Source organism: Callospermophilus lateralis, chromosome X (genome assembly GCF_048772815.1).
Source record: "Callospermophilus lateralis isolate mCalLat2 chromosome X, mCalLat2.hap1, whole genome shotgun sequence".
Lineage (NCBI taxonomy): Eukaryota > Metazoa > Chordata > Mammalia > Rodentia > Sciuridae > Callospermophilus > Callospermophilus lateralis.
The window spans coordinates 83,065,181-83,093,001 of NC_135325.1; the positions used below are offsets into that span (position 1 = coordinate 83,065,181).

The 27,821-nt window shown below is 40.8% G+C and overlaps 2 protein-coding genes across 2 annotated transcripts in view; one reads left to right on the forward strand and one right to left on the reverse strand.

Moving 5' to 3' along the window:
* Window positions 1-7,961: 7,961 nt before the first annotated feature.
* The window catches only part of Slc25a53 (solute carrier family 25 member 53), a 29,264-nt gene continuing 9,404 nt past the window's right edge, over window positions 7,962-27,821 (reverse strand). Inside the window, exon 2 of the mRNA XM_077107400.1 lies at window positions 7,962-9,494. Coding sequence (XP_076963515.1) covers window positions 8,543-9,463 — 921 coding nt within the window. The 5' untranslated portion in view covers window positions 9,464-9,494 and the 3' untranslated portion in view covers window positions 7,962-8,542. The remainder of the gene's footprint in view (window positions 9,495-27,821) is intronic.
* On the forward strand, window positions 20,814-22,046 carry Zcchc18 (zinc finger CCHC-type containing 18). The gene has a single exon (XM_077106473.1). It carries the CDS (start codon window positions 20,814-20,816, stop codon window positions 22,044-22,046), a length of 1,233 nt encoding a protein of 410 aa, XP_076962588.1.

The following is a 27,821-nucleotide window of genomic DNA, read 5'->3' on the forward strand; positions in this document are numbered from 1 at the left end:
AAAATCACCCATGTGTTCATGTGTATTAGTCATTAGTTTGTTCTCCTTTGTGTACTGCATTTCAATGTATTTTGAATACACCACCATTTATTTACTCATTCTACTCCTGATGGACATTTTTTTCTTTCTTTCTCCTCCCCTTACCATCACTGAGATAAAATCCCCATCCCTATTTATTTCCACTTTAGGACTACTACATATAGTTTTGTTATAAGTATAAATATGTACATTTTTTTTCTTGGTTGTATACATAAGAATAGAGTTGCTGGCCATAAGGAATTATATATTCAGGTTTAAAAGATATGGTAACTTGTTTTCTATAAAGCTTATACCAATTATTAATTGGTTTTTTATTTCTCATGTATTTTATTATACAATGTTTCTGGAATGAAATATATTCTTCTTTTCCTTCAAAAACTTGTATTTGGGGTGTTTATTCAGAAAATTATTCTCTAAGGACATTCTGATTTTTTATTGATTTTGACATTTTGGTTGTTGCTTACATCTAGACTTTATTGTATAAGGCACGAATCTAGATTCTGTCTATAAGGCAAATCAATTGGCCTAATCACAGGTATCAAATTGCTTATCCTTTCTCCACTTCTTTGCAATGCCATCTTTCATATACCAATTTCCTATATATTATACCTTTTTCAATTTTGTAATCATTTCTTAAATTCCACCAAAAAATGAACCTGTTAATGTGTCAATTGGAATAGTATTGGACTTAAAGATTAATTTGAGAATTGTCATCTTACTGACACAAAGTCTTTCCATATCATATATCCAATTCATAATGGAGTATTGTTGGAAAAGACAACCCTGCATGGGCCCGGAGTATCCTTTATGTTCTTGCTGAGTATGCCAAAAATGTTGGGCTCTAATAACTTGGTCTTTTCTCAAGGTCATGTTTGCAATGGCTAACCCTGAGGGATGAGGAAACATCACTCCCCAGACAAGGAGCAGACTTGTTTCTCTTTTCTATGAAAGCACTGGATCCTTCAAATTACTGTTCCTTTCCTTTAATGCAATGCACTGTGGGTGCAGCCATCTATCATTTCTCCTTCACATTGCGCTTGTGTAGCTTGGAAGGCATAGGGGACAAGTACAAACCAACATGAATCTACAGCTACTCCTGTTTCTGTGAGTAATAAAATTCTTTGTCCTTCACTCAAAAATCCTATGTCTTCTGATAAAATACATGAAACTATGGCAGGCAAATGTGTTAGCTTGTACATGAGGTAAAATCCCAGACCCTGTACAGTTCTTGACATATATATATTTTACATATATTATTTTTCCTTTAGCACAATTTTATGATTTTCTGCATAATGCGTGTTCATCTTTGTTAGTTATTATTCATAGATGTCCTATATACTTCTGCACTACCATGAATGGGTCATTTTTTCTGTTGTATTTTTGAATTCCACATGCTTTTTCTATGTCATTAGTATAGCTTCTCATATAGTATACTGTATTTTTCCCTCAATATGTTATTGGCTTCTCTCAAGAACAGAAACCATGCCTTATTTATGTCTGTATTCTTCCAGTGAAACATGTACTTTAACATTTATTGAGCATCTACTATATAATCTGTTCTTAAATAAGGAATGAGATGTGTACAACCACAAATAAAATAGGCGCCTATCTTTAGGGATTTTAGAAAACATGAAAAAGATATACACAGCCACAAAATATTCAGAAAGAAGTAAACTGCACTATAATAGATATATGAATAAAGGACAATCTGAGTAGAGGCAAATTATTGTGACTTGCAGGATTCTGGAAGATTTCATACAATAAGTAACATTTGAGTTGGATCTCAGAGGGTGATCTAGGCTGGTGCAGATGGAGAACTGATAGGGGAGGTCATTTCTCATACATTCAAATTAAAAAATATGGCATTCAAATTAAAAAATTCAAAAATTTTGAAATTCAATTTTAAAAATTATTTTTTCTTGGACCAAAGCATAATAGCATTACCTACAAGAAGCCTATTATAATCCTATTCATGAGAATCCTCTTTATTGTCAGTAATTTATTTAAAAAATAAGCAACTAATAAAATCCAACAGGGACTGAAAATATAGCTCAGTGGTAGAGTGCTTGCTTTGCATGCTCAAGGCCCAAAGGTCAATCCTCAGCACTGAAAAAAAAAAAAAAATCCAACAGAGAATATGTTAAGCACTACGAAGCAATATTATAAAACTTTGAGAAACATTAAAATTAGAATAAAACATTATTTTGTTTACATTAAAATTCAATAGTTACTTTTGCTGAAATTAAAATCTCAACATTAAGTTTTATACAAAATAAACCTTGTATTTATTTTGTAGCTATTTATAAGAAAGTTATGAAACTCTTGAAAAAAAGATTGAGGTGGGGGTCTGGGGCTGTAGCTCAGTGGCAGAGCGCTTGCCTAGCATGCGTGTGGCACTGGGTTCAATCGTCAGCACCACATAAAAATAAACAAACAAAATAAAGGCATGCTACAACTACAAAAAAAAAAAAAATTAAAAGATTGAGATGGGAAGACTTTCCCTATTAGACATCAAAACTTATTTTAAAGCTACAGTAATTAGGCAATCACTCCCAAAATATATATTTCACATGTTTGGCATTATAAATGAATTGGGAAGGAAAGACTTTTTAGCAGATGATATTGGAACAATTGGATATAAGAAGGAGGGGATGAAATTGGACCTCTATTCTCACATTTTACACAATATCAATACCAAGTGTACTGAAGACCTAAATGTAAAAGGCAAAATTATAAAAAGTATGAATGTTAATACAAGGGAACATGTGATATTGGACTAGAAAATAATTTCTTTGAAAAACCACAAAGTGCTTATCATTAAAAAAATTGATAACTTTGGCTATATTATAATTAGAATTTCTGATTATCAAAGGAAGACAATAAGGAAATGAAAAAAAAATGAGTAACTAAGTGGGGTATCTATGCAACACATATAAAGGACACAGGACTGAAGTTAGGACAAGTAACACAAATTAATTTGAAAAGGCACAGAACCCAACATAAAAGAAATATTCAAATGTCTTGAATATATAATTCAACTATTTCTTCCAAGAAAGAGGAAGTCTTAATGTTCAATAGGCATATGATAGATGCTCACCATTATTAGTAATCAGGAAAATCTAATTATGAGATGCCATTTTATCCGCCACTGCATAGGCAAAATTAAATCTGTTAATGCCAAGTTTTGGCCAGCAGGTGGAGCAATAGGAATCCTAAACAGATGATAAGGCTGTAAATTAGAACACACCATTAGGAAAAGATAGACATCATCTAGAGAAGTTGAAAGTATCCATGTTCCATAAACCAATAATTCCATTCTTAGGAAAATGAGCTACAAACACCCATGTTTATGCACACATCCAAGAATATTTATTGTAGCTCTGTTTTCTAACAGTCAAAAAACTGGAAACAACCAGAATGTCCCTCAGGTTCAAAGTATATTCATCCAATGGTATACTGCCCAACATGAATGAGTCTCACAGCAATGTGGAGTGAAAGAAGATATTCACAGTTTCATGTTTACAAAGTACATAAATTTTAAGCATAAGTAAAATAAATCTGTTGTTGGGGCTGGGGATAGAGCTCAGTTAGTAGAGTGTTTGCCTCACATGCACAAGGCCCTTGGTTCAATCCCCAGCACCACAAAAAAAAAAAAATGTTGTTTAAGGATGATAATAAGGAAGGTAAACCTATGGACAAAAGTACAGAAACAAGTGTCACAAATGTGAGAATAGGGGTTACCACTAAGATGGAAGAAGGAATTTATTAGTGGTGGTATGTAGAGAGGTTAGGTGTTCTATTTCTTGTCCTGGATGTTATTACATGGGTGATAGCTTTATGAATGTTCTTTTAAATAGCAGTTCTCTTCTGAATGTGTTCCCCCTCCCCCACATCTCTCTTTCTCCCTCTCTCTCCCCATTCCCCCTGTCCCTCCCTCTGGAACCAGGGATTAAACCCAGGGACACTGATACTAAGCCATATCTCCAGCCCTTTTTTGTTATTTTATTTTGAGACAAGTTCTCACTAATTTGCTTAGGGTCTCACTAAGTTGCTGAGACAGGCTTTTAACTTGTGATCCTCTTTCTTCAGCCTCCTGAGCTGCTGGAATTACAGGTGATCATAACCCCACCCAGCTTAATGCTTCTCTCTCTCTCTCTCTCTCTCTCTCTCTCTCTCTCTCTCTCTCTCTCTTAGTTATAAATAGACCTTAGACCTTTATTTTATTTATTGATACGCAGTGGTGAGAATTGAACCCTGTGCCTCATACATGCTAGGCAAGCACTCTGCCATTGAGTCAAAATCCCAGCCCTTAATGCTTCTCTTAATGAAATAGAAAGCAAGACCACCAAGTTGGATATTGGGGGAGGAAGCTTTAAAAGATTTGAAGAAAGGAAGATGGCATAAAAGAAACAGAGACTTTGTAAAGTAAATATAATAGGGAAATGAAGTATTCTAATTTATTTTTTATGAAAGTTTTTTTCATTTATTATACTTTTTCTCTCACAAAACGTCATTTTTAAAATATTTTTTAGTTTTTGTTGGACACAATACCTTTATTTTATTTATTTTTATGTGGTGCTGAGGATTGAACCCAGGGCCTCCACATGTGCTAGGTGAGTGCTTTACTGCTGAGCCCCAGCCCCAGCCCATAACGTCATTTTATTAACTCTAATACACCACATTATAAGTACTTGATCCAAATACTTAAATTATAATGCTACTTAAGGTTTACAAATATTTTAAAAGCAAAATTAACTCTAAATAAACCATATAATTATAATTTTCATAATATAATACATATTATTTTATCTTTAGCTCAGTAAAGCAGATGTACTTTATATTTAGACAAAAATATAGAGAGCTCATACAGGAATTGTACAATGGTGTATTATTATTTATCTTCCAGTTTTTTATGTCAAGTACCTTTAGTGGTAAACTCTACATTTTATAAGTCTTTAAACAGATATAGGCATTTACTATCTCCTTATTTTATTGATCTCATCTTAAAAGTAATTTTTTTAAATATCAGAAAACATAATTACATTAAAATAACAAAATCAAATATTAATGACATATGTAATTACTAAAAAGCCATTATACTCTTAAACTTGACTCAGAAGATTGAAATGGGAAAAGTTGATAGGTCTCTATAATTTTACAGTATTGCCTAAGTATTTATATGAACCAATTTGTAAAAATTATTTAAATTATAACATGCTTTAGTTGCAAATCCATGTTTAATAATTGCATTTAATTCAAGTTTCAACATACATAATATAAATGTTGTCAAATTATAAATTCAAACAATTAAGACCACTAATTTAGCTTTAAAATACGTCATGTAAGTTTTCACTTTATATTTTGTAATATCTTTATTTTCTTATTTATTTTTGCAGTGTTGAGGATTGAAGCCAGGTCTTTGTGTATGCTAGGCAATTGCTCTACCACTGAACTACACCCCCAGTTCTATGCCATTATCATAGAGATAAAACAGTCTTTTTTAAAGATTGGAATCTATAACCATTAAATATAGAAATTAATATATGCAGCTCTCAGTTCAGGAAAAAAATACATCGTGCCTGTACAGAGAATGCACAATTAAATATTATAGAAAATTTGGTAAAAATTTTAATAATAGGTGAATGTGAGTGAAAAGCATATAGAGATTATTTATGCTTTATGTTTGCAACGATTTTTTATGTTCAAAATTATTTGTAAAAGAGAAGTTAAAATAAAGAAAGGGGCATTAACTGACAGTGACATAAGTGGAAATTAACAATGTACTTGGCAATTGGTGCATCTCTTAAAAAAAAATGGGGAGTAGTGGCAGTTTATCCCTCTTCTTTTTAGCTTAAAAAAATAAAGCCATAGGGGCTGAGGTTTTGGCTTAGTGGTAGAGTGCTTGCTTAGCACATGTGGTGTCCTGGGTTCGATCCTCAGCACCACATAAAAATAAATAAACAAAATAAAGGTATTTGTCCATCTACAACTAAAAAAATATTGAAAAAAACTAAAGCCATAAGTTGTTACAAATTTTTTAAACATTATTTTTCTTCTGAGAGCCTTAAAACATAACTAACTGCTATTCTGTTTCCTTACCTTGTGCCAACTATGTGTTCTATATCCTTGAATCCACAAGTACAGTCATGCATCCATGACCAGAGGGGATTGGTTCCAGGACTCCCCATGTATACCAAAATCCACAGACACCCAAGTCCCTTATTAAAAAAATGGCACAGTTGCATATAACTTCCCATCCTATACTTTAAATCATCTCCAGATTATTTGTAATCCCTAATACAAGGTAAATTCTATGTAAATGGTGCTTATACTATATTTAATGAACAGTGGCAAGAAAACAGGCTGTCCATGTTCGGTAGAGATGTAATTTCTTTCCAAATATTTTCTATCCATAATTAATTGAATGAAGAATGTGGAACCTGAAGGCAGAGAGGGCCAACAGCATTACTCCAATGCATCCAGTTCTGCAGATGTGGAAGCTCACCTGCAGCTCTTCTGGACATCCATGCCCTATTGACCTCAGTGGCAAATGCTAATACTATATGGTCAATAACTGTGTCTTTAATTTTATCACATTCAGTGGAGAATTATCATTGCTAGATCTATAATCCAGTTATTATAAAGGACACATTTAGGTTGGCAAGGAAGTGCAAGTGGAGGGCATTATCATGATATAAGGGAAGAATTACAACACATGCCATCTTGGAAATACTCAAAATTCCACAGTGGAAATGAATGGGATAGCTATGCGATGTGATTCTGTTCCTGAAATTTCAGTTGCTAAAGGGGTCTTAATAAAAAATATGCCATCAACAACACAAACTCAGGGGCTGGGGATATGGCCCATGTAGTAGAGTGCTTGCCTTACATGCACAAGGTTCTGGGTTCAATCCCTGGCACCAACAAAAAAAAACAAAAAAACACAAACTCATCCTTGTGTTCCCATTGAAAGTCATTTATTGTTATGATTATTATCATCATCATTTGTGTTATTATTATTATTATTATTATCATTGTTGAAATCATTATCATTAGCACAAAACTAAATCCACTATTAAAAGAAAACAAAACACACCCCAAAAAGGGATGTATCTTGCTGACAATGAGTCAGTAACATCTTCATGTACAAGGGACAGCACCCTGAGGATATAGACCATATCACAGCTTGATAATCAATTCAATAATTCACCAACATTATTGAGCACCTAGGCACAATGGAGGATTTAAAAATTCATATACAAGAATCCCTGCTTTCAAAAAGTTTTACAGTCTAGTAGGAGGTATTGAAGAACATGAAGCCAAATCAGTGACATTATGGAAATAGTGCCACATTGATGTGCTGTTGGAAAGGGGCATCATAAGATACTAATGTCACATTCAGGTAGGGGAAATGGAGAAGAAGCTCCATACAGAAGGTGGTATCTGAGCTGGGCTTTGAAGAACTAGAAGGATTTTGGCAGACTGGCCAAAAGAAGAACTGCAGGCAAAGAGGGAATAGCATGGGCCAAAGTATGACCATGGGTTAAGTTCATGGCATGTTTGGGAAGGAAACAATAATTCATTTTGGCTGGCTTATGGGGTCCACGTAAGTGGGAGCAGTGTGTTAATGTTTAAGTTATAGGGAGACCATATTTTTAATGTCTCTGAATGACAGGACTAAAATTTCTGATCTTTATGTCATAGTAACTATCCACATCAACAAAATACATAATTATTTGTGAAGAGATATGGTGATTTCACTTCCAGATTTCTTAGGGAAACTCAAGTAGTTTCTAGGCCATGTTACCTTGATATCAAAAATGTCCCAGCAGGTAACACCAAGCAACCTATTGTATTTTTTTTCTATTTTGCATGTAATTGAATCTCATCTTTCAAAGTCTATATTATTTCCATCAGGAACCAAATTTCTTCACACTTCCATTTTTGGCCCCACCAGATCTTGTGGCACCTGATGAGATAAAGTGAACCAAATTTAAGATTTCTAGCCACAGCTGCTACCCTGAAACTAGGCCCTGTAGCCTGAAGAATGGTTAGTGATTGGGGTAGAGGCAGTGAATGTGACAATCTAGGAAGGTTCATGGAATCTCCATCTTCAATGTCAAGAATAGTTCTTTGAAATTGGAGATCTCAATTTGATCTGGAGGACACCTGGAATGGTCCCAGAACTCAGAAAGCCTGAGTCAACTCATCTGCTGAACTGTCTTCTTATTAAGGAATCCCTTAAAAGAATGACATTTAATCTAGGTTACAAGTTATTTAAAGGCCTCCTGGCTCTGAGGCTACTGAAGCTGTGGATAGACTGGAGGGACTTTCTCTTTCTGACCAAAAGTTCCTGTTGGGCTTTGTCTGTTCCCAACAGGCTAGTAGTTAGGAACTTCTGCAATGACAGATGCTAAAAAATGGCTGCATTAGGTAACCAAGCCAAAGAAGTAAGTTAGATAGGAGCAACCATGGAAGATTGAGAAGAACTAGATGCAGCTAGTCAGTCTTTCAGCTCTTTCCTGGAGTGAGACTTCCTCTGCAGGAAGTCGTGGATAGCAGTAGTGAGGCCCCACGTCACGCTGGACCTTAGGATAACCAGGGAACCTCCTCGGTAGATCAGGAGTACCTTTCGACCCCGAGTGTCCCACACATCCTGGGCAGAAGCCCACAGGCTTGGCATTCTCTGCCAGCCAATATGGGACTGCATATTGGCAACCAGCACAATCAGAGGATACAGAACTAGACAGGTGATTGTTCCATTGACACTACCAGACACCAGTGCAGGAACCCAATGGGGCAGGCCTTGCTCTGCCAAGCCATCCTGGATGGGATCCTTGAAAGAGAAATAGAGAGCACTCCCCAGGCTATTCCTGACAAGGACAGGCCAGAAACCCCGATAATAGCCCAGTGACAGCCGCCCCCACAGCCCATAAGAGTTGAATTCCTTGAGAATGCTGAAGGTGCTGGGGAAGCGAGCTTGCTTGCGACCATCCTGGAGGACATTTTGAACTCTTTCAAAGGGGCTGAGTGCCACAGCCTCCACCACCCCAGACATGAGCCCTGCAGTCCATCGGTGTCCCAGGGAATGTGGCCCATCAGGGGAAAGAGAGCACAGCAGGCTATCGTAAGTCCCGAATAGCAGAGTCCCTTGCAATGTCTTGGAGAGAAGAGGAGGGTAGATTCCCCTGTAGAAGTACTGAGGACCTTCATGCCAAAGCTGTCTCACAGCCTCTGACACTGCCATAGCATGGATCTGCTGCCGGAATACCACCTTATAGATAGGAAAGGTCAGAAAAGTAGACATAAAGTTGGAAATGGCCCCAAGAGTGTAGGCTTGGGGGTGCCAGTTTTTCTTTGCTGGAGCCTCTGTTCCTGTCCTGTGCTGAAGCTCTTTCCCAGCAGAGTGGTTCTGCTCCCCCATGCTGAAGACAACTGGTTGCAGCTGGAAGAAACTGGCAAAGATGAGGAGAGTTAGATTGACAATTTAAATATGTTGGCCAGCATTATCATTGCTTGGTTAGAAACGGAGCCTCAAGAAACTCAAGTCTACGTAAATAAGCAACACTTTGGGCCAGTTTCTGAGAAACAGGCATACCCTTAACAAATTAAGAATTCACCAGCCTTAAATTAAAATTAGTTAAGGTTTCTTTTTTTTTTTTCATTTTCGTTTTAGTTGTAGATGGGCACAATACCTTTATTTTATTTATTTATTTATACTTACGTGGTGCTGAAGATTGAACCCAAAGCCTCACACATTAGGCAAGCGCTCTACTACTGCACGACAACCCAAGCCCAAGATAATTAGTTTTTCATAGTCACATCTAGAGTATTTTTTGGACACAGCAAATATTCCAATATTTAAAGGATTACAAATTAAAATCATGAAAACTGAAGGGAGAGGGCTCTAAAACCTACTGCATTCAACTTTGACTGAATAAAACTTTGCATTTTATTAACTACTACTAGACTGTTACTATTTTCTTTCCAAAAACATTGTATGTGTATGTGTAACACTAGAGATTGAACCCAGGGCCTCCTACATGCTAGGTAAAATGCTCTACCACTAAACTACACTCATTAGGCCCCCTCAAATTTTCTTTAAAAAGGCGTTCAGAGGTGGGGCGAGGTGGGGCGTGCCTGTAATCCCAGCAGCTCGGGAGGCTGAGGCAGGAGGATCATGAATTCAAAGCCAGCCTCAGCAACTTAGCAAGGCCCTAAGCAACTCATTGAGACCCTGTCTCTAAATAAAATACTTTTTAAAAGGGGCTGGGATGTGGCTCAGTGGTTAAGCATCCCTGGGTTCAATCCCTAGTACCAAAAAAGAGGTGTTCAAAAGATGTGGTGCAACACTTCCTCTAAAAAAGTTGGTAGTTCCAGGCACAGTGGGGTATGCCTGTAATCCCAGCTACTTAGTAGGCTGAGGTAGAAGGATTGCAATTTCAAAGACAGCCTCAGCAACTTAGAAAGGCCCTAAGCAACTTGGCAAGGCATTGTCTCAAAATAAGATATAAAAAAGGGCTGGGGTGGGGCGGCTGTTGTGGCTCAGAGGTAGAGCACTCGCCTAGCACGTGCGAGGGCCCTGGTTCGATCCTCAATGCCACATAAATATAAAACAAAGATATTGTGTCCACTATAACTAAAAAACAAATATTTTTAAAAGGGCCTGGGGATGTGGCTCAATGGTTAAGTGCCTCTGAATTTAATCCCCAGTACCTAAATAAATAAATAAGTAAAAGTTGGTAGTAAATATGGGGAGGGGAGAATTTCTCCACCCCCTATAGATTTCTGCCTAAATTGTAGCTGTCTTAAAGCAATGCCTAGTCCCCTCTCCCAATTGAGAGAAGGAAAAAGCAGCTGCCCCTTGAAGTACAATGCCAAGAAGTTCAGCACCTGGCAAATTCCAAGTTTAACATTTAACAAGAATACCTATGGGGCTGGGGTTGTGGCTCAGTGGCAGAGCACTTGCGTAGCATGTGTGAGGCACTGGGTTCAATCCTCAGCACCACAAGAAAATGAAACAAATAAACTAAAGGCATGCTGTCCATCTACAATTACATTTTTTTTAAAAAAAGAGGAGTACCTAAATAATAAAGCAGTGTTTCACAACTTTGACACCATTGACATTGTGAGCAGGATATTTATTATCAGTTCTAGTCCTGTGCAAGATAGGAAGTTTAGTGGCATGCCTGGCTTCTACTCACTGCATACCAATTAAGACCCACCCAATGTGACAATTGAAAATTTTTCTAGACATGACCCTTAGTCCCCAGGGATACAAAACAGCCCTGGGTTTCAGAATCACAGTACTAGAAAGAAAAGGTAATGTAAACTATTAAACTATTAAAAGGTCTGGAAGCAGGTGGAGTATTATGAGAACCAACTTGGGAATGAGGACAATGGTAGAACTTTGGGATAAAAAGGAAATGAGAGAGGCTGTGGTTGTGGCTCAGTGGTAGAGCACTCACCTAGTACATGTGAGGCACTGGGTTCGATCCTAAGCACCACATAAAAATAAATAAATAAAATAAAAATATTGTGTCCACCTACAACTAAAAAATACTTAAAAAAAGAAATGAGAGCCAGCCATGATGGTTTATGACTGTGATCCCAGATACTTGGGAAGCTGAGGCAGGAGACTACCTTTGAGCCTGTGAGCTGGAAACTAGACTGGGTGATGTAGTAAAAACCTGTTTCAAAAAAATGGGGAGGGGTAAGAAGGGAGGGAGGAAGAAAAAGAGGGGGAAGAAAATAAATACAGTAAGCAAAAAGAAATGAATGCTCAGTGCAAACCTGAGGCAGTTTGTCCAGAAGGCACACCGCTGAGAAGAAGGGTGGACAGCAGCGGGAGTTGGCCTGCTGTGGAGAGGAAGCATCCAGCTATCTGGGTAGGGAAGAGGAGGGGGGAGGGCATGATGACCAGGCAGCAGCACTCACCTCCAGATTGACAGGAACAGGAAGCAGGATAGAATCCTGGGCTGTGGGGAGTTGGGGGAAGAGGGTAGGTGCTGGGACTCTAAATAAGTCAGCAGGCTGTGGCTCACTCACTAGGGACAAAGCAGGTACAGGCTGAGGCCCCAGGGAGGAGATGCCAGGTGCTACTAGAAACCCATGCAGCCTTCCATGAGCTGCCATACCCAGAACTTGCCTTGCACTGCTTCTCCTTCCAGAAGCAGCCCCATCAGCTCTGCTTCTCTCTGGCCTCTTGTCCTGTTCCACCTCTACCCCCACAATCTCACCTTACAACTGCCCCCCTCCCCTGGAGCCTCTCTCATCTCTTACTAGAAGGGTGGAGGCTCTGCCTCCTGTGCTCTGCCCATCACCCACCTCCTGCCCCAGGCATTCCATGTTGGCCTTAAGCCTTAGCCTCCTTGACCCTCAAGGCCAGAAGGAGACTGGCAGGGCCTTTCTGCCTCTGACCCCTTAGCTGAGGCCTGACCAGAGGCGGTGGCTTAAGAGGCCCAATCCATGAATTCCTCTGGGGCACATCTGGGCCTCTGGAAGCCACCTCCCTCTCTGTAGAGCCAAAGGGGACCCCTCCCCCACATGCAGGCAGGAGGCAGCTCCACTCAGGCCCCCAAAGCCACAAGGGCCCCAACAGTAAATTCTTCTATCAAAGGTCTTGTTTCGCAAGTCTTTTGTATACCTAAGTAAAGACAGGTAGTGCAAAATGTTTGTCTCCTCTTCTAGCTCAGAGTGCAGTAATATTTTACTTTCTCCCCACCTTTTTATAAATCTGGGTTCACTGACTATGAGACAGGCTGATTTAGCAGATATAAAATGGCTAGGATTGGGGCTGGGGCTGTATCTCAGTGGTTGAATGCTTGCCTGGCATGTGTGAGGCACTGGGTTCGATCCTCAGCACCACATTAAAAAAAAAATAAAAATATTTTGTCCATCTACAACTAAAAAAAATTTAAAATAAATAAATAAAATAAAATGGCTAGGATTTGGCAGACTGGTTTCTAAGCACCAGTTCTGTTATCAACTTTTTAATATGACCTTTAGAAATTCATGACACCGGGCTGGGGATGTGGCTCAAGCGGTAGCGTGCTCACCTGGCATGCGTGCAGCCCGGGTTCGATCCTCAGCACCACATACAAATAAAAATGTTGTATCCACCGAAAACTAAAAAATAAATATTAAAATTCTCTCTCTCTCCTACCTCTCTCTCTAAAAAAAAAAAAACAGAAATTCATGACACCTTGGTTATAAAATGAGGAGACAGGGCAAAATGTTCTGTAGGTACCCCTATAACTGCGTAATTTATAGGGGGTAAATATGGGGAAATTCAGTCCAATAGTTGTAGAGGAATTATGTTTTTCTACCCCTTCCTTCTGTCATTTATGCAAATGTTTTTGAGAGATTAAAGATAAACAATAATTTAGAAATATCTTACCTTAAATATCTAATTCATCATTTTATAAATAAAATTCTATTTTATAGGGGAAAGGAAGCCCACATTTCTTCTGTGTATTTTTCTGTTAAGATCCTTTGGGGACCTACTGATCTGAGACTGAATCCTGTCTTCATTATTTGCTTAGCTGTGTAACCTTGGACAAGACACTAGCTTCATTCAGTCTCATATTCTTCAGCTTCAAAATGAGGGCCATAAGACTTACCACAAAGGTGGCTTCAAAGATCAAAAATATAAGAGATCGAGGGGCGGGGCTGGAGTTGTAGCTCAGCAATAGAGTGCTTGTCTTGTATGCATGAGGCGCTGTGTTTGATTCCCAGCACCACATATAAATAAGCAAATAAAATAAAGATCCATCAACAACAACAATAACAAAAAGAGATCAAGTGGCCAAGAATCCATGATTTGGTGGCTTCAACAAAAAATATATTTTAAAAAGATGCTTCCCAACCTTACCCTCTGTCTCCACAGACCATTTGCTCCTACAGGACACTGTCAAGCCAGCCATAACCAGAAGAAGAAGCATGGTGGAACAAACCTCATGTTCATATGGGAGCCAGGAAAGGCCTTTCTTCCATGAATGCAGACATGCACCATAAGTGATCCAGGAGAGTCTGACCCTTTAACATGAATTCCAAAGTAGAGAATGGGCCTGGAGTTGGGAATGAGCAGTTATCACCTGAACCCTATGATCTGCCTCCGTGTTTACAACACAGTCAGATGACCCCAGGGTAGTCTAGACTCCTCTCACCAGTCTAGTGCAAATGGGTATCCAGTGTGACCATCCCCAGATCCAGCTCAACATTTGTCCATTCATTTGGGGCATCCTTAGCCAGTCCTTTGAACACCTTACGAACATGTATTGATCATCTTCTAAGCCATTAAATTACTGCATAGCTAGAGATGAATAGGACTGGGTGCCTGCTCTCAAGGCCTTGAAAATTCAGTGGGTGAGACAGCTCAACAATGAGCTCAACTTTACTGGAAGACAAAATGAGACACTAATCAAGGTCGAAACAGAAAGACAAGAACAATGTGTTCCACTCAAGATAGGGGACACTCAAAGCTGGTGGGAACATAAATGAGTATAGCTACTATGGAAAATATGGAAGTTCCTCAGAAAACTAAAAATAACACTACCATATGATCCAGCTATCTACTCCTGGGTATATATCCAAAGCGAATGAAATCAGCATTCCAATGAAGTACTTCATGCCCATGTTTATTGCAGCACTCTTCACAGTAGCCAAGACAGGGAATTACCCTAGCTGCCTATCAACAGATAAAAGGATAAAGAAATGTGGTATATACACAATGAAATATTATTCAGCCATAAAGAACAATGAAATCCTGTCATTTTTATCAAAATGGATGAAACTGGAGGATATTATATGAAATTAGCCAGATACAGAAAGACAAGTACTGCATGTTCTCTCTCATATGTAGAAACTAAAAATGTCAATTTGAATGTAGAATAGTGATTACTAGAGGTTGGAGAGGATGGGAGGGTGAGAGAAAGGTGGAAGAAGGGTGGGTGGATATGATCAGTTTATGCTGTATGTATATATGGAAACATCACACTGAATTTCATGAATATGTACAATTAATATGTGTTAACAAAATATTTCTCTGAGGAAAGGCATCTGATTGCAATCCTTATACAGTGAGTAGGATTTTGCTAGGTAGAAGATTGAGGGCAAGTGTCTAGGCTGAGGAAGAGGCCTAAAGCACAGACTTAAAAGTATGAGTGGAGCCGGGAACGGTGGTGCACACCTGTAATCCCACGGGCTAGTGAGGCTGAGGCAGGAGGATCATGAGTTCAAAGGCAGCTTCAGCAAAAGTGAGACACTAAGCAACTCAGTGAGACCCTGTCTCTAAATAAAATACAAAATAGGGCTGAGGATATGGCTCAGTGGGCGAGTGTCCATGAGTTCAATCCCTGGTACAAAATTAAAAAAGTGTGAGTTGTGCTTGTGGCTGGCAGCAGACAGTGAAAGGAGACAGAGGAGGCTGACAGAGGAGTCAATATGGAATGACGGCCATATTTGTTTTCCCCACTGCAGCATGTTGCAGGGAATATACATGGACTTTGCAGTCAGGCAGCCCTGGGGTTTGAGTTTCACTCTGCCATTTCCTAAATTTATAACCTTAGCCAAGCCTCCTAACCTTTTCGAGTCCTAGTGTCATTATTTATGAACTAACTGTTAAGAAAGTTGCATGAGCCAGGCAAGGTGGTCCATGCCTGTAATCCCATCATGGCTCAGGAGGCTGAGACAGGAGAATTTCAAGTTCAAAGCCAGCCTCAGCAATTTAGCAGGCCCTAAGCAACTAAGTAAGACCCTGCCTCAAAATATAAAAAAGGCTGTGGATGGGGATTGGCTCAGTGGCTAAGCACCTCTGTGTTCAATCCCTAGTACCAAAAAAAAAAAAAAAAAAAGGTTGCATGCAATGAATCATATAAAACTGGGGAGCCAGGTGCAGTGACACACACCTGTAATCCCAGTGGCCTGGGAGGCTGAAGCAGGAGGATTGCAAGTTCAAAGCCAGCCTCAGTTTCTCAGCAAGGCCCTAAGCAACTCAGTGAGACTCTGTCTCTAGATAAAATTTTTAAAATGGCTGAGGATGTGGTTCAGTGGTTAAGCGCCCCAGGCTTCAATCCCCAGTACCAAACAACAACAACAACAACAACAACAAAAACATCTGAGGATATAAGTTGCTCCATAACTGATGTTAGTAGTCTCATTTTTTAAAAAATGAGATAATATCAAAAAGGTAAAATTACAAATAAATGATTTCCAAAGGCTGCCATTGGTGGTATGCAGGGGTCATCTGCAAATGTTTTTTTCCCCCCACAATCCTGGGGATCAACCCAGGGCCTTAGACATGCTAGGCAAGTGCTCTACCAGCTCTGCAGAATGCATTTTAAATTGCTTGTTTGGAAGACAGTAGAGTTTTCATGGGCTTTGGACCCTGCCAGCCCTGGGCTAGAGTCCAGTAGCTCTACTTTCAAGTTGTGTGGCCTAACACAAGTTATTTAACCTCCCTGAAACTCAGTTTCCCACTCTACAAAATGGGATCACAATACCTGTCTCAAAAAGGTTGCTGAGAAACTTAAATGAAATAACAGATGGAAAGTTCCTGGCAAGGAGGAGGCAGGCAGCCAAAAGTTGCTATTATTGTATCATCTGAGAGCTTTATCTCCTAACCTTCAAGCTTTTAAAAGGCTTATTTGTTGAAACTGGAAAATGTGGTCTCATTAGAACCATCATTTGGAACACACTTCCACATATGAGGCCAGAGATAAGGAATATTTGTATCCAATTGGAGTGGACTTGCAAATTTGCAATGTTGCTCCCAAGGCTGCTCAAAGAGACCCTTACTTTGTTCTAATGGCCCAATCCTGTACCTTTACACAATTCATTTGCCTTTAGTATTTTTGTCAGAACACTGAGATATATTCTTGGTCCTATCTGTTTCCACCCTCACCAGGTCCAACGGCATAGGCACAATTTAGAGATAAGGCCAATAAAAACATAGAATATGAGTCTGCTGAGAGGCCAGGGTCAAACATCATAGCACTGGAAGCAGAAGCAAGAGTCTGAAGGATACCCAATTGCTATTGCCAGCCTCACCCCTGCCTGTGCAAGATGCACAATCCATCTTCTTTGTGCCTCTAGCGCTTTCCACCTTCTACCACCCCTAAAACACTGTTCCATCCCCAAGAGGAAGGCCACAATTCTGGAATGGAAGGTGCTTCCTCCCTCCAAAATCTGGATTGGTTATTCCAAGAAATTCCAGATAACAAGGTTGTAAATAAGAGGGCAGAAAGAAACAGGTGAAGTACCTCAATAGGTTGAAGCTGAACCAAACAGGGTTGAACACCATCAAACTGCTCATTTATTTCCAAGCATCAGGAATCAAGAACAAGTCCCATCAAGGCCTCCTGGTCACAGGCTACATAAGGGAAGTAATACCTGCTCTCTAAGAACCAGAAGTCAAAGAAAATGGAGCAGGTTTTCTACCCACTGGCTTCATGGCCCATTCACTCTGGACAGCCCTGCATGCCGTTTCCATGGAGCTGCTCCTTCTCTGGGGCCAGTGATGCCAAAGCCAGCAAAGGAGAAGTCTCCTGAAGAGCTCACAGAAGGGCAACCTAGCAACCTATCCTTGAGCCAGGAAATGAAAGAGCTATATCAGCGGCACAGAGCTGTGGTGTGGGGGTGAGGTCAAATAGTGTTTCATTTCTCACACTTCTTCCTCAAGCAGGAGTTGAAGGAGGAAGATGTCATGAATAAAGACTGTTGCAGAGTGGTTCTTAACTGTTTTGGGGCCATAGATCCATTCAAACATTGACAAAGCTGTAGACTCAGAAAAACACACAGAGTTCAAATTCTTTGCATACAATTTCAGGAAGGACCCTAGGAAGGAACCTTTGCCGGGGAGTAACATTTCATGACAGGTATGCTCTGGACAAATATACTGATGACAGGCACATTTACTTACAACCTACGGCATGGTGTGGCACTTAGAACAGTGGTCTACACCTCAGAATCAACTACAGCAATGGTTAAAAATACAGATCACACCGCTCACTTCTAGTCCTTGACAAAACCCCCTGACATGGCCCAGGAATCTGCATCTTGCAAAGCTCTCCAAGATGACTCTGAGGCAGCCAGCCTGGTTACCCACATTTTGGTTAATAGCATGAATTCTGTATTCAGAGACTCATTCAAAATTTTGACTTCACCTGATAATTTTAGGCAAGTTATTTCATCTCTCTGAGCCTTGTCTCCTTTGGGGGTCATAATGGGCTATAGAAATAATGTTATTTGTATAAACTGCCCAGCTTGTTGTGGGGTAAAATCTAGTGTAAAAAAAAAAGGAAAAGAAAAGTGCATCAGTTTCCTCTTCTGTACAATGGGTACCATAAAGATTGCCTTCCTCTTCTTTTGTTTTCCCCACTCCCACCTCACCCCATCCCTCAGCACCACCATCACACCAAGGTTGCTGTTGAAATGGTTTGAGACTACTTACATAAAATGCTCTCCAGGCAGCGCAGCAGGGCAAAAACCTGGCATCAACAGAACAACGGACTGGGGTGCAAAATCGGACACTGCTACTTATTTGCTGCAGGATACAGGGCAAGACGCTTAAGCTCCTTTTGGTTCAATTTCCTCATCTGTAAAACGGAGATAACAGTCTTTGCTCGCTAATTCTATACAGCCCCAAATTGGTCCTCTCGTGCCCACTTAGGCTTTTCACAACTAACCCTTAATATGATGGTAGAAAGGAGTGTTTACAAAGAACTGCCTTTGAAGTCAGATATAACGACTTGCGTGTCAGCTTTAGCTCTGCACTTCTAACCGTACTGCCTGGGTGTTTATGTCGCCCTCTCTGTTAAATGGGCACACTGCTACCGCCTTCTCAAGGAGACTGTGAAGAATAAATGAGATGTCCATGTGAGCGCACTTGGACATGGAAAGCGGAAAAAGTAGATGCTTCCCACCCACCCCCCTTCCCTCTATACAAAGGTGAGGAACTCTCATTGTTCACTTGCTTTCTGTCCCACCTCGTGTTTAAAGCATCCAGTCTCAAAGAGCAGAGGAGAGCCGAGGCGGAAGGGGATTGGAAGAAGGGAAGTGAGAGGAAGCAGCAAACTCACGAGTGAAATGTAAATGGGCCCGGTCCGTGGGTCCGAGCTGCACTTGACGCCGCGCTGGCTCCCGCGCCTGTCTGCCGCAGCCCCCGCCAGCCCGCTCCCCCCTCTTGCTAGCTTGAGCATCAGGGCCCTTGGCTGCGCAGGGAGGCGGCCCCCGCGCCCCGCTGATTGGCCACGACGCCCCTCGTCACACTCTTTTGTCTCAATGGGCAGAGGCTAAAAGCAGCCACCGCTGCTGGGCAGGCGGGCCGAGCCGGAGGGCGGGGGCAGCCGCGGCTGCCTTGGAAACCGCGCTGCCTAGACTCAGCCGCCCCTCTCTGGGCAGCCTTGCTGAGGTGCTGGCAGAGTCTGGCAGCCCGCGTTCGTTAGCAGCCGAGAAGGCGCCATCCTTTTCCCCTGCAGGGCCACAGAGACTGAAAGGTGAAACCGAACTGTAGGCGACGCCAGAGCATCCGTTGCCCACCTGCGGAGCCAAGGTAAAGGAGGGGGGGGTGCGGAATTCGCATGACGCAGAGAGTAGAGCGTGAAGGCCCACCGGTTCTGAGCCAGGCGGCTACCGGCTTGGGAGAATCAGTATCTGCAAAGCAGGGGAAGGCGCACTCCCGAGACCTGGCTGCACTGAGGAAGGAGGTGGGGTTCACCTGATGCGACTGGGTAGGATTTGCCAGGGCTGGGGAGGGGGTATTTTTAGGGAGGTGGCAAGGGGCATGAAAGAGGATTCTCAAGCTGTCTTTGAATTCCCTTTGCATCTCATCTCTTCCTGAAATGAAATACGGAGGTGTGGGGATATCTAACTCCTATTCCCTTTCTCCATAGCAGTCCATCAAAGCCAATTTTGAACTTGAATTCTGTGCGTCTGATTGCAGAACTGGTAGGCTTATGGTTTCCGGAGGGGGGTGGATATAATGGGGATGGGGGTATTCAAAAGATGGGAGAAGGAATTTTCTGCCTGGTGATAGTGGAGGTGGGGGCGGGTAGCAGCATGACGGGTGAGGCTGCTTCTGACGTCTTTGACCCTTCCAATCCCTTCGCAGTGGCGCAGTCTCCAAGCTCAGAGCACCCGGATCTGCGACCCCCTGTGGACAAAGATCAGCCATACTGGGGAGACAAGCTCTCTCATTGAAGACACCTGTTGCAGAGGCTGGACATGAAATAAAGGCAAGCACTAATTTCCCAGCACGCGTAAGAATCCAAAACAGGGTAGACTTTGAGAAAGGGGTGTTATTGAGATCTAAGACCATCAGATCAATGGATATTTTACTTATTATCATAAATCTGTGAGACTTACACCGTTGCACTCTATTTCTGAGAGCTCAACATTGGCTTCAAAGGTTTTTACCTACAATTCTAAGCAACAGTTCCTGCCCCTCCTGGAGAACAGGTGGGAAGGGATATAGATATGACTGAAAAAAAGTCTAGCACAGGGACACCTTGTTATTTTGAATGATTTTAACTACCAGTCTCCTGAAGGATATTTTTTAGGGCAATGGGCAGATAAAAACTACTGCAGGGTATTCAAGAGCTTAAAGAATGGTACAGCAGACTGGTTCCCTGCAACTTTATTGACTTTTTTTTTTTCTCTCCCTCTTATAGTCCCTACAAGGCACGGTCCAGGAAACTTGCTCTGGGTATTCCTGCAAATTAGGCTTTTTGAAAAGCCTGAGCATCTTGCACAAAGATACCCTATCGCCTTGAGTCATGGCTAACATCATTACACATGTGGGTAACAGCCGGCGGCAGAATGCGCCTTTACCTCCTTGGGCCCATTCCATGTTGAGGTCTCTGGGGCAGAGTCTCGGTCCTTTAATGGTCAGCATGGCAGAAAGAAACATGAAGTTGTTTTCGGGGAGGGTGGTGCCAGCCCAGGGGGAAGAAACCTTTGAAAACTGGCTGACCCAAGTCAATGGGGTCCTGCCAGATTGGAATATGTCAGAAGAACAAAAGCTCAATCGCCTGATGAAAACCCTTAGGGGCCCTGCCCGGGAGGTCATGCGTTTGCTCCAGGCTGCCAACCCCAACTTGAATGTGTCGGATTTTTTGCGAGCAATGAAGCTGGTGTTTGGGGAGTCTCAGAGCAATGTGACCGCCCATGGTAATTTTTTTAACACCCTGCAGGCGGAAGGGGAGAAAGCCTCCCTTTATGTGATCCGTCTGGAGGTGCAGCTCCAGAATGCTATTCAGGCAGGCATCCTAGCTGAGAAAGATGCAAACCAGACTCGACTGCGCCAGCTCCTGGCAGGGGCTGAGCTGAATAGAGACCTGCGCTTCAGGCTTAAAGGTCTTCTCAGGATGTATGCAAATGAGCAGGAGCATCTTCCCAATTTCCTGGAGTTAATCAGGATGATAAGGGAGGAAGAAGATTGGGATGACGCTTTTATTAAACGGAAGCGACCCAAAAGATCTGAGCCAGTAATGGAGAGGGCAGCTAGCCCTGTGGCATTTCAGGGCCCTCAGCCAATAGAGATCAGTAATGCAGACTACAATGGCAACGTGATAGAGATAGATGATACCCTTGATGACTCAGATGAGGATGTGATCCTGGTGGAGTCTGGGGACCCTCCACTGTCATCCTCAGGCACCCCTCCCAGAGGCAGGGCCAGATCTCAGGACCAAGTTGTGGTCATTGATCCCCCGAGTAATTATGGGCCTGAATCTCCTTCTACCAGTGGCCATTCTGGGAATAAGAATGATGGTCCTGGGGATATTCGTAGAATCAGGAAGCGCAAGTACATAATTCGCTGCTCCTATTGTGGTAAGGAGGGCCATTCAAAAGAAACCTGTGTCAATGAAAGCAACAAGGCCCAGGTTTTTGAGAATCTGATCATCACTCTGCAGGAGCTAACACATACAGAGGAGAGGGCAAGGGAGGTCTTTAGAGAACACAAGGATCCTTCTGAGCCACAGTATGGTGCTAGACCCAGCCCTAAATGAACCCTTAACTGTATTCAGAGTCTGATGCTTGGGAAACTGCAGGTGGGGTGGGGGTGGGGTGCTTCTACCTGCATGAATTAATCCACAATGAAGTTTTCCTTTGGGAATAAAATGAGATCGTGAATACCAGTGCAGTGGAGAAGGATGCCCTGACCTCTGTCCTTGCTCCCTCTTCAGCCTGCTTAAGGGCCTATTCTCTCTGTGTGTCTTTCTTTGAAGATTTTATTCTGTTTATGAAGAGTATCTTAAACCTTTCAAAAATAAAGAAAAATACAAGAATGAAAATATAAATTACCTGGAAATCTTACCCCTGTTATAACCATTGTAAGCCCTTTGATGAATGTCTTTCTGGATATTTGCCTGTACCTGTGTGCCCAAATAGATATATGTATAGATGAAAATGATCAAATATAAGTGCTGTTCTACACTGTGTATTTTTTCACCAAAAATATATCTTGTGGACTTCTATGTAATCGAATATATATATATATATATATATATATATATATATATATACACACACATCTCATTTAATATCTGTGTGATGTTACTTTTAGTAGGATAAAGGAAAAATAAAGCGATTATAGAAGCTATATGTGGGATATCATACAATGAGGTGGGGCTTTTTATCAATCTCATTTACAGATAAGAAGGGAAAGTGAAATTGACTAAATATCTCTCCAAGAGCATCTTATCCCAACTGACCTTTCTCCTTAGTCATATAGCCAACATCTGCACCTACTAGTTAATAATGCCCCAATGTCCTCTAATGTATCCTGAGATCTAAATATGTGGGTGAAGAATAAAAAACAGTTGTTCCCAAGGCTCCATTCCTGTTCATATTTGGAAAGAACACATGCCCCTGCCCTGTATCTTGACCTGAGATTGGAGAGTGATGAAAGATGACATCTGACCTCTGTCCCTGAGGATCCATGTTCCTTGTAGGTACATCAGTCCCTATTCTGAGCAAGACCAGACTAATGGGGGGATGGTTTCATTTAAACAAGGAGCTGAGGAAAATGAATGTTGACATGAGAACCTGAGGCAGTTTATCCAGAAGGCAATTGGTTTCAATAGGGCTGAGAAGAAGGGTGGACAGCAGCGGGAGTTGGCCTGCTGTGGAGAGGAAGCATCCAGCTATCTGGGTAGGGAAGAGGAGGGGGGAGGGCATGATGACCAGGCAGCAGCACTCACCTCCAGATTGACAGGAACAGGAAGCAGGATAGAATCCTGGGCTGTGGGGAGTTGGGGGAAGAGGGTAGGTGCTGGGACTCTAAATAAGTCAGCAGGCTGTGGCTCACTCACTAGGGACAAAGCAGGTACAGGCTGAGGCCCCAGGGAGGAGATGCCAGGTGCTACTAGAAACCCATGCAGCCTTCCATGAGCTGCCATACCCAGAACTTGCCTTGCACTGCTTCTCCTTCCAGAAGCAGCCCCATCAGCTCTGCTTCTCTCTGGCCTCTTGTCCTGTTCCACCTCTACCCCCACAATCTCACCTTACAACTGCCCCCCTCCCCTGGAGCCTCTCTCATCTCTTACTAGAAGGGTGGAGGCTCTGCCTCCTGTGCTCTGCCCATCACCCACCTCCTGCCCCAGGCATTCCATGTTGGCCTTAAGCCTTAGCCTCCTTGACCCTCAAGGCCAGAAGGAGACTGGCAGGGCCTTTCTGCCTCTGACCCCTTAGCTGAGGCCTGACCAGAGGCGGTGGCTTAAGAGGCCCAATCCATGAATTCCTCTGGGGCACATCTGGGCCTCTGGAAGCCACCTCCCTCTCTGTAGAGCCAAAGGGGACCCCTCCCCCACATGCAGGCAGGAGGCAGCTCCACTCAGGCCCCCAAAGCCACAAAGACCCCAATATTCTTATAGCCCTTTATTTCCCTCCAGCCCCTCCCATATCTACCCACCCATAGTTCATCTATCCCAAATCATTAGAAACATTTCATTATCTGCTTTTCCTGCTCACCAATTCTTAATTTTACTTTAGAAATGCCATTGAATGATTTACCCAGATTTACCATTTATGTTGCCACAATTTTTTTCAGAAGCCATGTTGAAAAAAAATGCTATCCCTACTATGGCACTTGTTTTCTCTGGAGTTTTAACTTCGAGGTTCCATATAGACATGTTGCTTTGAAAACCTGCTCTGGAATTTATCCCCTTTTATTCCCTCCCCATCTTCTTCTATTGTGTAAACTTGAAACTCTGAATTTTTATTTTACTAAAAAATGATGCAAAACTGATACTTTCCTTTTTCAATTTGTGTGACATTGACTTTTCCTTAATGTGAGAAATACATACCTTCTTTTTAAAAATATTTTTTAGTTGTTGATGGACTTTTATTTTATTTATTATAAGTGGTACTGAGAATTGAACCCAGTGCCTCACACATGCTAGGTAAGCGCTCTTCCACTGAGCTACAACTCCAGCCCTGAAATACACACCTTCTTTAAAGAGGATATGGAAGACCTGGTTGAATAATGGGGTTAAGTGAAAGAAGACTTTTAGAGAATTTTGTGTTTGATACTCTTCATTTAAAATTATCAGTTTTTCCCCTCCCTTCTCCCTTCATTCACATTAGTCATTAAAATGTGAAGATGAAAATTGCTCTTTCATCTGGTCAGGAGAAACCAGCCTTTGAGTGACCTCGTTTTGCATTATCTCCCTTCTTCTTGATACTATTTTCCCTTGTTTCCATGACACCACTCTCATGGCTTCCCTCTCCCAGATCTTTGGTGCCTAGTTCCTTTGTTGAATCTTCTTTATCTCCCTGACCCTAACACAAGGGCAACAAAAATTAAAATCATAACAACTGTGATTTACTGGAAGTTTATTATGTGCCAGGCTTAGCCCTTTAAATGTATTAAGACAGGAATTAGTATTATTTTTCATTTATGGTATGGTATAAATCTTAAGTGTCCCCCAAAGTCTGATATGCTAAGTGTTTGGTCTCTAGCCTGTGGAACTATGGGGAGGTGGTAGAATCTTTAGGATGTGGGGCCTAGTGGTAGAAGTTAGGTCATTGAGAGCATGCCCATTAAGGGCATATTGGGATCCCAGCCCTTTCCTCTCTCTCTCTCTCTCTTTCTCTTTGGTTTCTGGCCAGGATGGGTGAATAAACTTTCCTCCACCATAATGTACTATCTCACCACATACCCAAAAGCAATGGGGCCAAGTTGCCATGGACTGAAACCTCTGAAACTGTGAACCAAAAATAAACATTTCCTTTTGTTTTCTTCAGGCATTTTGAAATAGAAATGAAAAGGTGACGCAATTTCTAATTAACTATTAATTTGATTGCTATTAATTGACACATATTTCAGATAAGGAAAACAGATAGAAAGTTAAGAAACTTACTTAGGGTCATGTAAGTATTTAGTGACAGAGCCAGGGATGAGACACAGGACTGACTGACCCCAAACCCTGTGTTTTGCTACTTGGGTTAGTTTTCATTGCATAGCACCATGTGTTATTACATGCATATGATGCATGAGGAAACCAAAGATCTGTGGACATAATGAACCAAATGTCATAGCAACGAGTGCCACAAACAAGGATGGAGTTTTTAAGGAAAACTTTCTTGATACAGGCTTTTTCTACTTTCTCTTTCTTACCTTATTGCAGCTATCCATCTTGTTACCTGGCAACCATCCTCTGCCCACTTCTGAGTTGCATTATTACAGAGTACCAAGTTTCAGGTTTATGCTTTTAGTGCAAATGGTTGTGAATTTAACATATGCAAGAGAAGACAACAGCAGAAGTCAATGGGAGAGTGATGAATTGTTCATGTAGTGGTGGGGAGAACTTCATTACCCAATTGGAAAAATAAAAAGGTCAATTTATTTTTCCCATGACAGTAAATATGAACTCCAGATAAAATTGAGAAATAATGTAGACTTTATATCATTGTGTACTAGTTCTTCTTTAATATTACAATGAAGTAATAAGTTCTAGTGTTTTGCAACATATTGTTTGACTACAATTCACAATATCCTATTATATATAGTTAATGAAGAACTAGAAGGGAGGAGTTCAAAGACTCCAAACACAAAATTAACATTAATTAGTCCAATTGGTCAATGTACATTATATACATGTAATTAAATGTCACACTGTACCTTAAAAATATGTACATTATGTGTTGATTGAAATTGTAAAAAAAAAATGTTCCAGGAGATGGGAATGCTAAATAATCCTGTTATCAAGATATACCCCATAAATATGTGCAGTTAAAATAATAAATTCTGAGGATAAAATTTTGCTTGTTATAAAAGCAATGAAAAGAATCAAATGCTCAAAAGCAACCCTTTTTAAAACTTCAACAAAATATATTTTTATTAAATCTCTGGATTAGAAAGCACTTTCTGTGATTAGAAGAAATGATAAAGAGTACAAAGGGGGCCAGGGTCACAGCTCAGTGGTAGAACACTTGCCTAGCATACATGAGGCACTGGGCTTGATTCTCAGCACCACATATAAATAAATAAAAGGTCCATAGACAACTAAAAAATATTTTTAAAAGATTTAAAAGAGTACAAAGGGAGGGCTGGGGTTGTAGCTCAGTGGTAGAGTGCTTGCCTAGCATATATGAGGCACTGGGTGTGATCCTCAGCACCACATAAAAATAAACTTAAAAAAAAGGTATTTTTAAAAAGAAATGACTTTAATAATAGTCTCTAAAAAAAGAGTACAAGGGGAAAGACTGATAATTCGGAAGATAGCATTACCAGAAATGAAATATAAACAGCAAACTGAGAAATGTTGGCAACAAATAAGAAAAAGCGGGTGGGGTTAGCCACAAATAAGAAAAAAAAAATAACAACATCAAACTTATGCTTAGATAGATAACATTTATTAAGGTCTCATAAAGTCCCAAGCATATTCTGAGAGCTCTACATGGTTTTATACTTCATTTCATTCTCACAATAAATCCTGAGATTGATCCTAGTATCTCCATGTCCTAAAACAGCTGGGTGGGTGGGGCATAAAATATAAATAACATTAAAAGTGGAGTGAAATGCATAAAATGCAAATATAGAGCTTAAAAGTTACATGCAAACCATCACAAAGATCAAGAAATAGAATGCTTTCAGAAATTCCTGTGGGCTCCTGTCCAACCACAGTCTCTTTCCTCTCCTCTAAAGGAAACCATACTTTTGACAGCTCTGGCTGTTAATTGCTTGCTTTTCTTTATAGCTTTAAATATGGATTCCCAAACACTATCATTTGTTTTGAACTTGCTATAAATAGGATGACAATTATTATATGTTTCTGTATCTGGTTTATTTACCTTCGTTTTTTTTTAAAAGGACATTTTGTTACTTTTCTCCCTTCAAAAGGAGTTAAACTTTTTTAAAAAATTCTTTTTAGTTATATATAACAGAAATGTCTATTTTGACATTTTTATACAAACATGGAGTATAGCTTATTCTAATTAGGATCCCAATCCTATGGATGTACACAATGTTGAGATTTACTATGGCATATTCATATGTGTACATAGGAAATTTATGATTCATTCTACTGTCTTTCCTTTTCCTGTTCCCCCTCCCTTTGCTTCATTCTCCTTTGCCTAATCCACTGAACTTCTCTTCTTCCCCTCCGCCTCCCCTTATTGTGTGTTAGCATTCACATATCAGAGAGACCATTTAACCTTTGTTTTGGGGGGGACTGGCTTATTTCACTTAGCATGATAGTCTCCAGATCCATCCATTTGCTGGCAAATGTAATAAAATCATTCTTCTTTATGGCTAATATTCCATTGTGCATATAAACCAT